The following is a 12,973-nucleotide window of genomic DNA, read 5'->3' as shown; positions in this document are numbered from 1 at the left end:
CTCGACTCCTGGGTCTGAGAAAATGAATATCGCCAATATTGATCTGCCACCTCCCTTTTTGCTAAGTTGTAATGTTGCAGCTGGTGTGAAGCTCAGTCTCACCACCACATACATGTGAGAATAGTGAAAACTGTAATTCCTACCTAGGAATGAAGATAAAAGGTACGTCATTATAATTTTTAAATTATTTAATTTTTAGCGTATAATTTATTGCATGGTATCATAGCCACAAAACAGCATAATGTTTCGGCATGCAGGTCTTTGTCAAATGCTTACCATTGAGGTAAGCATTTGACCAAGGCCTGCGTGACGAAACATTATGCTGTTTTGTGGCTATGATACCATGCAATAAATTAAGCTAAAATCACAAATGCAGGTGGAGACCCAGCTACCTTTATTCTTCGCAAGTGAGTTTGCACCCTTTGGGGATCGAAGTGCTGCTGGATGACTCCCTGGTTTCTGGAATTGTTTTGTGTGGTTTGAGCAGCGGACCTCTCTTTCTACTTTACATTTTTATAGTACTCATTAGCACTTACCTTTTGATTCATCCTCAGGATCTTGACTTTGACTTTGCATCTCTTCTTGCTTTTGTTTTTGTTCTTGCTCCAATCGAATTGCTTCTTGCTGCTCTTTTCTTAAAAATAATTAAGTTAGTTAAGTAGGCATATAATAGCAAGCTAGTTAAGTAGGCATACAATAACAGGAACATGTGATTAAGTAGTCACCAAACTGAGCTTGCTAGGGTGTTGGGTCCAATCCCACCCAGGACACTAGCTGCTGGCTTGTTCCAGGTGTGCGATTCAGAAACTTGTGAAGACAAAAGGGCAGAATCACAACCAGGCTAATCGTATATATAAAATTTGGGTAGACTAATGCATTTTGTTTGTAGAATGCTTTGGCTGCATTTGTACTGTTGTTGTAGTGCACTTGCAGTTTTCCAAATGCAGCACAACTGAATATGCTGTGTTCAAAACTGCAACACAGTTGTGGTTCAAATGTGGCTCAGTTGCAGCAAAACTACATACATACACAAGTTCTTAAATTGAGGTCAGAAATGGCAGCTTTTATAATTCCTCAATATAGGTCTGCCTTAAAATGTATACAGTTTATGATTACTGGTAATTTGCTTAAATTGTTAAATAAGTTCATATAGATTTGTTGTTTTGCATATTGCCAACAAATATGCAAACATAAAAATTCCATTATACATGTAAGAACTATACATATAGAACCCTAATTGATCCACTAAGTAAATATCCTAAAACTTTCAACAATGAATGGTAATAACTAACACTGACCACTGAATCACTCATCAGTTTCTGTACATGAAGAAGCTTACAGCCTAATGTATAAAGCAAGACGTTTTGAATCAAGATGACACACTAGGGCTGAATTTGCAACCGTCTATTAGGCCATGTTAGACCTCAAATAGGGTTGCTGAGACATTGTATTATTAATAGTTGTGGCCAGTTGATTATACCATAACCTGGCTAAATGTGAGCCTTTACAACCATACAGCAAAGGGACAACAACAATACCTTGCTTCCTCCTCTTCTTCTAGCTTCCTTGCCCTTTCCATCTGAAGCCTTTGTAATATGTTATTATTTATTTCCTCTTTATTCAACGCGTACAGTCTACTCATCAGATATTTCCCTGAAATACAAAATATATCAGCAAACATGTATGAAGCTGCTTACAAAAGCAACTTTTCCTATTTAGAGTTACACTAAACATAATCTTCAAAATATGATTATTAATATCTAGTTCATATCTAGTACATTGTAAAATCACAGAAAACAGAACTATTAGGAATCTGTAAGGAACTAAAAGGCACCTATAAGCCCCTTTACGAAAAAGCTATAATATATATATATATAAATGTACTTTCTATAAAAAAAATAAGGAATATGCAAGAATTCAGCTCTAAGTGAAGGAGAGGTAACTCCCAGAGTCCCAGTTAGCCTGAAACTGCTGTTTGCAAGTTGGATTAGTATGACTGTGTAAAATGAATAGGCTATAAACACACTGTAAATCAGCTGAACTGGATGTGTGTTTGGCTTTACAGGGGAAAAGGAATTATTTTCATATTCACTCAGTGATGCAGCATAGAAGTTCCCCCTTGCTCGCATAGAGCTAAATAATTTCAAACACCTTTTTTAAGAAGGCAAAATCCTATTTCTTATAACTTCTTAGTAACAGGGCTTCCAGGTCCTTTTCTGGTTCATCATGACTTAACTTTGTACTTTGTACAATTCCTATTCCTGAAGTCCTACTAAGGACCAATAAACCTGAAACAGCTGTCTACAAGATATTTATCAAAACAATATTTGAGAACAGTCACTTTAAATTCAGATCAGCAAACAGAAGGCAACAGAGCTAGACACTTCTTCCAGCAGGTGCTCACTTATTTAAAATATGTGAAAAGCAATACTGTAGGAGAGGTAAGAGGGATAGGAGTGTGTGTGTGTGGGGGGGGGGGGCTGTAAAGGGGTGGGGGCATCATATGTAGCGACACCGTAGAAATTACTGGGTACTATTTCTACTCAAAGTACAGTTATGGCACCATTTAATTAAAGGAAGCTTGGGCTGCTGTTGCAGTCGCAAATTTCTTTTGAACATTAAAATGCCATGACGTGCGACACACTAAATAATTAGTGAAAAAGGCCCATGGCCTTGTAGATCTAAATGTATCCAATACTTTCTCAGAGAAAAAGGCCCATGGCCTTGTAGATCTAAATGTATCCAATACTTTCTCAGAGAAAAAGGCTCATGGACTTGTAGATTTTTAAATTCACTTTTTTCTTGAGTTTTCTCCTAGCAGATTTTTTTTCGACCTTATCAATAAATTGCCTTGTAAGCCTCCAGCAAGCAAGAAAATAAAACTAATTTTGGCAGTACTTATTCACCTAGTTTTTGGTACTTTTTTCATTGGCAGAGTTCTGAAAAAAAGTTATTTTTAATGGAAATGATTTACTAGGAGCAAACTTAGGAGAAAACATTAATTGAATACGGCCCTGTACGTCTTCACAATATAACATATAACAAGTAACATGACAAATCAAAAACTATACAGTGCAAATATTCTTTAAATATAGCACTAGAAAATTACCATTGTCTGTTGAATCCCGTAAACAAATTACAGTGTCAGGAAGAAGTCCCCTTTCAATGAGAGGTATCCAATAATTTGGTGAATTTGGGAAATTATCTACAACCCATCCTCCAACAGACGGGGCCCCAGGAAACCGCTCACCGTTTTGGTTATTGAACTATAAGAGACAAAACCAGGAAATTAAGGTCTAAAATACAGGACAGAACAAAAGAACAATGGTTGCATACTACATAAAGCTATGATAGCATGGTCATACTTTTGAAAAACAAAAAGTATCTACTGTACAAATCTCTAAAAAAATAAATAAATAAAGAATCACGCTTGGCGTAGTGAAGTTCTCCACAAAACAAATCTTGCATGGCATTCACTAGAATTGCAAGAAATTCCAATCATTCTTTCAACATAAATCATTCATGTTAACATACAGTACATCTCCAGAATAAAAATCTGCTCACTGTTCCTTACATTGGGCTTGATGCACAAAGCATACTTATTTTTCTTTGTATTATGAGAGCTAATACATGAGGTAAGGAGAGATGAATCATGAGTTAAGTTAGTCAAAGAGAATTAAATCATGAGTTACGGAAGATAAGGAGAGAAAAATCAAAGGTTAAGTTAAAGTGAAACGCGTGTTACCATTGCATCGCACACATTACCAGTAACGCTCATGTTGCTAAATAGTTAACACGAGGTTCTCCCTGGCTTTACCAACAGTAAAATTGCTGTGCGCTCCCTGCACACGGGAGCTTTACCGCACTGTTGTGCATCAGGCCCATTGTCTCTCTCTCTCTCCGCATCAATAGAATACACACGTTAATAATACTCATACCTCTGTGATTGCTTTCTCCAGTGCACTGACATAAACATCTGGGCTTAATGTTACTGGAGTCTCTTGTGCAATTGTCATTGCTTCCTCAACCATCTGCTGCACTTCTGGATGTTCAGCAGTGACTTCTTCAGCCATCTCTGCAATGCAGTACAAGATGTTTATCAGGCTGTATCCCTTAAATGAAAGCTTAACTCAAAGTACCTTTTTTATAAGATAAAAAAAATGTAAGAATATTTTGAATGGAATGAAAAATAAAATTGTTTTTGGAGATAAAAAAACAGGAGTAGGCAGGGAGATTATACAATAGTGACAGTAACCACAGACCGGTTTGCTTGGCTGTGTGTGTGGGGGAGGTGGATTGGAGTTAAGTGTTGGCGAACGACTGGATATGAAGGGTAATAGTCTTTTTCATGTTGGAGGATGTTATGCCAGGAGGTTATGATGGGGAAAGGGGGTATTTCAAATTGCTAGGACAAAGAGGATGAATAGTTTAATTTACATTAATTTACAACAGATAAAGCCCTCTCAGATCATAATCTGGTCAGCGAGAGATTTATCTGATCAAATCCCTCCACACATTGTGCACAGATTTTCAATAGATTCAGCATGAAATCTATTGAAAATCCATGCGCACTGCCTGATGGGTCCCCAGGTCTCCGCGTCTTACACTCTCCTATCTGCGGCACATGTCTTCTTTCCACCACCTCGATCTCCTCCTTGTATCCTCTCTCCTGGGCACCTGTGTCCCGTGACAAATGCTGGTGGCCAAACACTAGAGGCCTCTAGTGGTTACGTAAGGCCCTAGGAGAGAAGGGACAGGGAGGAACAAATGGCAGTGGAGAGAAGACACGCCTCTGTGGACAGGTGAGTGTAAGCTTCACTGCCTACACCACACATTTTGAAATCAAACGCTGCTAGCAACTTGCTCCCAACCTGCGGCTGACTGATATCATCTGTCCAGTGTGATTGACCGAATCATTTGATTTCAGCCAAAAATTGAGTGACTGGATGTCATTTGTGGCATCAATTTTAGCAGACTTGATCAAATGATCGAATCAGATATCGATGGAAAAAAGTGACAAGTGGATGGCTTCCTAATTGCCTGGATATATCTTTCTTGCTGGCTGTTACCTTCTTCTTGAATGGCATTTTGTTCCTCGTCAGTCTCCTCTTTTTCCTCTCCTTTATTCACATCCTCTGAATCTTCTTTTTGGAGAATAAATTATAGATTACACTGACAGTACCACATATTAATCTATACATAGATTAAGATACCATAAGTAAAATATACATAAACATACAGTTTATATTTGTGAGATGTGCTGGGAAGACAAGTTCTGTTCATCAATGCCCCACCTCACAACTTACAGTATTTAAAGATCTGCTATTATATCTTGGGTCAAGATTCATGAGTACATCTTTAGAGGTCCTGTCTACCTTATAACTAAATGGTCTCAGCTGTTTTAAGAGTACAAGGGAGACTTACACAACATTGATATGAAGGTATTTAACAGCACCCTCCCAGTGATTTTTAGCCTAAGCTGTTTAGAATTAATGTAAAATTTAAAAATGGTAACTGTGCTCTAAGCTAGTAGGTCTGGATGCATGCAGGGTCTACAGGGACTTAAAGAAAGAAATGCCTTGCATGGTTCTGTTCACTGTCCTAGGTGATACATAAGTCCCAAAATACTAGACATGTTTAGTAAGTTCAGAGTTACTAATTAGCAGGGGCGCCTGGAGCTGCAGGCACTACAAGCAGCCGCTTGGGGCGTCTGCCTGTCAGAAAGCGCTGCCCACCACTACTAAACTTAATTATCTTTTAAATGTGTCACTCCACTTTGCTGTGCAGCTCGGATCCTGATACTTTCTACTACACTCTCCTTCCGCCCCTCTCCCCCCATCCGGCCAATAGAGAGACATCTCAGCCCCACCTCTCTGCCCCTTTCTTTTAGCAGTGACAGAGAGTGTGGATCTGCCTCTGGCCCCGCCTCTAACTCCGCCCCCACCAGCCAGAAGATCGGGTCCCTACTCCCTAGGCTTCCCACTGTCTGACCTGACCTATCGGACCATGCTTCTAATGTGTCCCCTGAGTGTGTGTGACGAGCAGGCAGAGGTAAGGGTGAGCTGCAGGGGGGAGACTGGAATCAGCGGAGCAATGGTGATAAGTGCAGAGAAGAGAAAAGGACAAGGCAGCTGTGCACTGTGTGAGCCCAGAGCTGTGTATATCGGCACTGTAGCATGTGAGCTGAACGATGCTGATATATACAGCTCTGAGCAGCTCATAGTACATAGTGTGATGTGGAGACTCACACATCCCCTGCTCTAATCAGCACTGCTGCCAGGAGATAGTCACTCCTGATAAAAACAGAGACTGACCACCTGCTGGGGAGGAAGAGCAGCAATGAATAGCAGCATACATGCTGACACTGTGGGGGAAGGGTGAGGGGAGATAAACTGGGGTACACAGAGTTAGAGCACACAAAGTTAGAGCAAAGTTATCTAGGACTTTGCTCTGGGTGCCCATACATCTAGCAATGATGGGCAGATCAACCAAGAGACAGATCTCTCTCTTATTGAATCTGATCAGAGAGAGGTCTGTCAGCTGCCCATATACCACAGGCCGATTCCCGATCAATTTCATGCTGAAAATGATCAGGAATTGGTCTTGATTTTGCACCTGACACTATACCTCTAATTTAAAGTGTGTCCCCAGGAGCCTTGTGCAGTCTAGGTTACCTGTCATTGTCTGTCTCCACTCTGCCTTACATACATGTGCCCTATGTGGTTGCCGGCACATACGTGGGTGTGTATGTGACATCACACACGCACCCACATATATGCTGGTAACCACCCGGGGCGTGTGTATGTGAGGCAGTGCGGAGACTGAGCCATTGGCGGACACAGACATGTAACCAGGGCCGGGCCGAGGCATAGGCTGGAGAGGCTCCAGCCTCAGGGCGCAGTGTAGGAGGGGGCGCACAATTCATTCAGCTGTCATTGCTAATTGTGTATGAAGCAGAAAGAAATAAGAAAAGGGGATACATAGCAGTGCCTGCAAGCCAGATAACTAGATATTAAGGTGTTGGGGAGGTTGTGAGCCCTGTGGCCCTCTTAGTCTAATAGCAATCCGTGTGTGACAGCTGAGGTGGGAGGGATGGAGGGGCGCACTTTGGTGTCTCAGCCTTGGGTGCCGGAGGACCTTGTCCCTGCTCTGCATGTAACATGTACTGCATGCTACAGTTATGTTCTGGTGAAAGATTGCTGCATTACGATTATTTTATGGTGTAACATTGCCGCATTAAAGTACCCCTGACATCAAAATTTTTAATATGTTTTTCTCCCTAGTGCTGTGTGACTAGCACACAACATCATCCTCCCACCTCCAGCACTCCCTGCGGCCCCGTTCTGACATCACATATGGGCAGGGAGGAAGTGGCAGTTCTTCCTCCCCTCTGCCCATCCTCAACTCAGCCCCTTCCACCTGCTGCCTTAGTTCCCCTTATGATCTGCTGCACACAGCAGGCACGGGAGCTGCGCTGTGTGTGGTTTTGTGGTGATTGAGGTTGGAAGGATATCGGACCTCAATAATCACAAGTCCGCACATAGCGCAGCTCTGCGGCCCGCTGTGTACAATGGTTCATAAGCCGAACTAGAGTGGCAGGTGGAAGGGTCTGCATTATGAACGGGCAGAGGGGACAAAAAACTACCACTTCCTCCCTGTCCATATTCGAGGTTCTGTCTCAGTCGAAGATTATAACTGAGCAGAATGGAGTCTACAGGGGGAACAGGAGGATGGTGCTGGGTGCTAGTTGCACAGCACCAATAACGTAAACGTTTTAAAAAATTTCGAGGCCAAGGTCTGGGTCAGGGGTACTTTAAGATTATTTTCATAGGGGGGTACCAAGGGGGGGGGGGGGGGCACAGGTTTTCTTGCCTGGAGTGACAAAATGGCTAGAGGCGTCCCTGCTAATTAGAATATGAAAAAGACACATGTGAAACAGTGCTGGTTGGCCATTTTCAAATATGTCCAGGAAAGCTGCAGTTTCCTTCAGAATTACAGGCTGTTTACCTTTCACACTGTGTCCTTCATCCGTCTGAGCTATAGAGTTATCATCTGTTTCTTCCTCTTTCTCTGTCTCTTTGGCAACTTCTGCCATTGCTATGAAATATGTATTACAAGTCAGTCAATAACTGTGTCTTAAAAAGTGTTGTCCAAGAGAAGTGATCAACAAATTTGCTAAACATTTTAAGGTGTTGAATATTTACTTAATTTACTTTGGCCACTAACTTTTACCATCAGCTTTATATTACTTTGTTCAGTTCCCCATGTTGTAAGTGCGTGTGTCTGTGTGTTATTGCTAAGTTTCCACTGAGGATACTTTCCTTCACTTTCCGGCCTCTGAGGAAGAGGGTAAACATGAAATGGCTTTTAGGCCTATTCACCCCCACTGCTAAGTCACTTTGTATGTATTCTAATGTTCGGATCAGATATCTGCTTGGTTCTGGTTTGGGTTTGGAGAAAAAAGTCCTGGATAATGATGGTGGTTGGTGCAAGTTAGCAACTTCACTGTCATTCAGATTTGTTTGGGATCCTGTATCGGAATGTATTGGAAGAAGGGTGGGCCTAACATGCCACTCCTCCAAGTCCAGACCTGTGTTTGGCAGAGAGGGGTTGATCAACTCACCTAATGCAACTCCATAAGAAGCTGCAGATCTCAGTTAGCAGTGGGCTGTGTGTGGAGCAAGTAGGATCCTGAAGGACTGTGCAGCAGGGAAAACTGCCACGAACACAGTGAATCCAGCGCAGGAGACTTGGGCGCACAGGGGGTAACTTCGGCGCTGTCAAAAGACGGAGCAGAAGTTACTTTTAAACCACAATATTTCGGCTTCCAGCAATTGCTGGAAGCCGAATCATTTCATTCCCCACCATCCATGGCGGCCTGGAGGGGGAATAGTATTTAACACGGCCCGGACTTATGCAGCAGCAGGATCAGCCATATACCAGCTGTATCCTGCGCCCAAGTCTCCTGCACCGATCCCTCTCGTATGCAAACGCCAAGTCTGTGTGCAGCTGAGAAGCTGCTGAGGTGCTGGAGGAAGTTAGACTCCAGTATTGGGGATCCAGGAGAAGCGTGGAAAGGTGAGTGGCCAAGGACAGCCATTAGGCCCATGACAGGGTGTCACTCAAGGGCCAGTAAAGCTGGCGGATAGTGAACAGGGGTGGTATGCACTATGCAGTGACCTTGAAGATAACCCAAGGCAGGGTTGATACAGGAGTGGAAGGCTGTATATCTTGTGTGTGATTGCATCCCCTGCTGAATACATGGGTATTATTTCAGTTGTTGTTGTTATAATTTAACCTGAAAAGACTCACTGGCTGGTATGTTGTGACCCTTCGACGTCATTGTGGAGATATATTGAGGTGCTGATGATATTAAGGATAACAGGAACATATTTCCTTCATTTTTTGACTGTAACATATGGGATTGTCTGTTAGCCAGTCTTCCTGGAATTCCGTATAAAGTGTAAATTACCTATCATTGTCTGCTTCTAATGAGGAAACCCTTAATTAGACAGTTGCTGTGAAGCCTATACAGGTGGTCAGACCATGTTGTCTGAATAATGCCTCAGATGTGTATTGGGCTTGGGAGTAATTGGTCACCTGGCCAGAGTAAACTGAAGTCTGTCTAATGTAATTCTGTATGTAGATGTCCATTACCTCTGCCCCATTGTCCAGCAGGGGAAACTGTGTCTACTGCTAATTACCTGCCAATTGAGGAAGAATAGGCTGGTCGGCATGGCTTTTGAGTCTGGTGTCAGCCATTGGGACAAGGCAAGCCTGCTAGAGTCTTGGGGGCAGGGGGAAGCTGACACCTGAATGTTTGAAATGTATTTGACAGCCTACTGGAAATTATTGAAGAGGTGAAGTCCTTTTGATACCATTTTCTACCTGTGGAAATTGAATTATTGGTGGAGTTGAAAAGCCTCATTTAACAATCTCTTGATGTAAAGACATTGTAACCTGGGGAAATTGGGCTAAGGAAGTCTTTTGTTGGGTGTGTGGACTATAGTGGATGTTGGATCTCTGGAAATCCAATTATGACTGAGGATGTAATTAAATCCAGCTTCCCCCCCGTCCACACAGGCTTACAGCCTCGAGGCGAATATTTCATTATAAAAACCAGGGGACAGCTACCTCAAAGCAGTTCTCTTCTGACGGTAGTGGCAGCCGGTCTCCTGGCCCAAGCTAGTGAACTCCTGGTCTCGCCAGACTGTGTCCGTCCACACCAAAGTCCACGATTCTTCTATCGGGATCCCTTTATTTTGGTAAGCAAAATCGCTTTGTGTGTTATCTTTGTACATTTTATCTTGTAACTATTTTTACTTGTTTTTTTTTGTAATCTCTTTGTATATCTTCAGTTTTGCACTGTTCTATGTTTTTCTAGAATATTAAATTATTATTTAATAAGTTTGACTTCTGCCGTACTAAACTAACCCTCATAGCCTAGAAGAGACTGAAGTGTAACCGTGTATAAGTTCATGCCTAATTGTACGCTTGAGCAACACTACCGTAGGAAATTGTAATTGCATTGTGTGTGGGGGCGTTTGTCATACGTTGGCCTAAGCGCGCAGCTGACCCAACGTACGAACAACGCCAGTGCGAGTAGCTAACAGTATCGTTCGGAACGACTGTTAGTGGGTCTTTGCTTCACGACAGTGTAAGATTGCAACTGTGTGTGTGTGTGGGTGCGTGGCGTTCCCGTATTTGGCCTAAGCGCAAAGCTGACCCAAATACGAAAACGCGGAGTGCGCGCTGAGGACTCGACAGCAGAGTGGAAGTGTCTAGCAACGCTAGTGGTGGCAGTGAGAGGTGTTTTGAGGGGTTCCAGCCTTGTTTGTAGCTTAAATAAGGCTGTTCCCCGCTTAATCTGGTCAAACCCGCAGTCGGGAACCGTATACGCAGGCGTGCCGCGGGCCGGTTCCTGACATAATTGGTGGCAGCGGTGGGATCGTTTAGTACATTAGTACGCAGTTTAGCTCGCTATTCTGAGTACTAAAGGCTGGAAGCTTGCTAGAAGTAACTAGCCTACAGAAGTCTACTCAGTGCAGAATCTATATACTTTTTTTTTTTTTTTGTTCAAAGATACACACTTGGTGTTTGCTTTCCCTCCCCCCCCCCTTTTTTTTTTCTTTTTATTTTTTGCAACACGATGGCTCAGAAAGCATCCAGCTATGCAAGGCAAAATAAAGAGATGCTACTCCACCTGTGTGAGCACAAAGGCATCGAGACGGTGAGCGGCCAGACTAAGGAGCAGTTGGTTCGTGCCCTCGAGGAGCATGATGAGGCAGAGCAAGCCCGTGCTTCAACGTCAGCGGATGCAGCTCACGACATGCCAGAGGAGGAATCGCTCCCGCTACAGGATGCGAGTGGAGACGATGTCCTGGATGATCCACCGAACACGGAGATGACATCTCTGGAAGCTGATCTACAGCTACTGAACTCGGCTGATCCTGAACTGCGCCTAAAGCTGATCCTACTGCACCGACAGGCAGAGAAGGAACAAGCGGCACAGCGACTCCAGGCCGAGAGGGAACAAGCGGCACAGCGACTCCAGGCCGAGAGGGAACAAGCTGCACAGCGACACCAGGCCGAGAGGGAAAGTGCTGAACGGCAACACCAGCTGGAGCTGGCTAAACTTCAGCAGCAGAACCGGTCTGCTGGACCCGCAGAACGCGAAGGTGAGCGAGTCCACAGAATCCCCCTGGATAAGTTCCCCGCTATGGACAAGGACTCTGACATAGACACTTTCCTACAGGGGTTTGAAAGGACTTGTCGGCAGTATGGGGTGCCCCGTGAGCAGTGGGCAAGATACCTCACACCAGGGCTGAGAGGCAAGGCCCTGGAGGCGTTTGTGAGTCTCCCCCAGGAGGAAGAAACAGACTTTGAGGCGATTAAGAAAGCCATCATTGCGCGATATCACCTCACGCCAGAGGTGTATCGAAAACGTTTCAGGACAGTGCAGCGAGGTCCTAATGCCAGTTACCTGGATCATGCATGCAACCTGCGCACTGCATTCCAGCAGTGGCTAAAGGGACTGTCAGTTAAAACCTTGGATGCCCTGCAGGAGCTGATGATAAAAGACCAGTTCCTACACACCTGTCCTGTGGAGGTCCGGCTGTTTGTGCTGGATCGAGAACCAAAGACAGTGGATGAGGCTGCGGAAATGGCCGATGCCTACACCGCCCATAGAGCACCTGAGTCCCGGAGGACTACTACGCCCAGCTGGAGAGGAGAACAGATTGCTAAACCTGTTTCACCCAGAACCCAGAGGAGGCAAGCACCGCTGTCTCCTGGATTCAAGCAACCTGACACTCGGAAATGCTTTGTATGTGACAGGGTGGGTCATATCAGCACGACTTGCCCAGAGAGGAAGAGGGAGGCCCCAAAATCCAATGAGGCCTCAAACGCCAGTGAAGTCCCAACTGCTCTGTGTGCTACCAGGAATGCCACTGGCTATGCAGAGAATCTGCAGCTGGTCACGGTTGGGGGTACAGTTGCCACTGGGCTGAGAGACACTGGAGCAGAAGTGACTCTCATACATCCCCAGCTTGTGAACCCGGAGCAGTACATACCTGGGAAAATGATTGCTGTCCGAGGAATTGGGGGTGTCACCCCAGCCATACCCACCGCCTTGGTCCACCTGAATTGGGGGGCCGGCAGCGGATTGAGAGAAGTTGGGGTAACAGACAAAATCCCTACCAACGTTTTGCTGGGTACTGACCTGGGACGGTTAGTGGCCCGGTATGAGCCTAATCCAAACCCTGTGGGGCCTGCATCCCCAGCAGGAGTTCAGGACTCGTGCAAGGTACTGTTTGATAATGCTGTGCAAGTAGGGAGTGCTAGTGAGGCCCCAGGGGCTATGGACTGTTTGCTAGGAGCCAGCCCTAGTGATTCTCCAGTGCCTAGGCCTGGAGTGGGACATGTTGATCCGGAGAATGCAGAAACTGATGATGTCCTTTATGACGCATGGACT

At 44.4% G+C, this 12,973-nt stretch overlaps 1 protein-coding gene across 3 annotated transcripts in view; it reads right to left on the bottom strand.

Annotated features, from left to right (window-relative positions):
- AK9 (adenylate kinase 9) overlaps nucleotides 1–12,973 on the bottom strand; it is a 178,397-nt gene that overhangs the window by 94,020 nt on the left and 71,404 nt on the right. Inside the window, exons 14-19 of one of the 3 annotated variants that reach the window (XM_068231284.1) lie at nucleotides 8,008–8,097; nucleotides 5,070–5,144; nucleotides 3,939–4,075; nucleotides 3,110–3,266; nucleotides 1,539–1,653; nucleotides 537–634 (exon numbers count right to left, since the gene is read on the bottom strand). In XM_068231284.1, the coding sequence (XP_068087385.1) occupies nucleotides 537–634; nucleotides 1,539–1,653; nucleotides 3,110–3,266; nucleotides 3,939–4,075; nucleotides 5,070–5,144; nucleotides 8,008–8,097 (672 nt within the window). The remainder of the gene's footprint in view (nucleotides 1–536; nucleotides 635–1,538; nucleotides 1,654–3,109; nucleotides 3,267–3,938; nucleotides 4,076–5,069; nucleotides 5,145–8,007; nucleotides 8,098–12,973) is intronic. The other 2 variants (XM_068231285.1, XM_068231286.1) reach the window with 2 other exon arrangements.

This window comes from Hyperolius riggenbachi, chromosome 4 (assembly GCF_040937935.1).
Source record: "Hyperolius riggenbachi isolate aHypRig1 chromosome 4, aHypRig1.pri, whole genome shotgun sequence".
NCBI classification, from domain to species: domain Eukaryota; kingdom Metazoa; phylum Chordata; class Amphibia; order Anura; family Hyperoliidae; genus Hyperolius; species Hyperolius riggenbachi.
The sequence above is the reverse complement of the archived record's forward strand: the minus strand, read 5'-3'. Positions and strand labels throughout refer to the sequence as shown.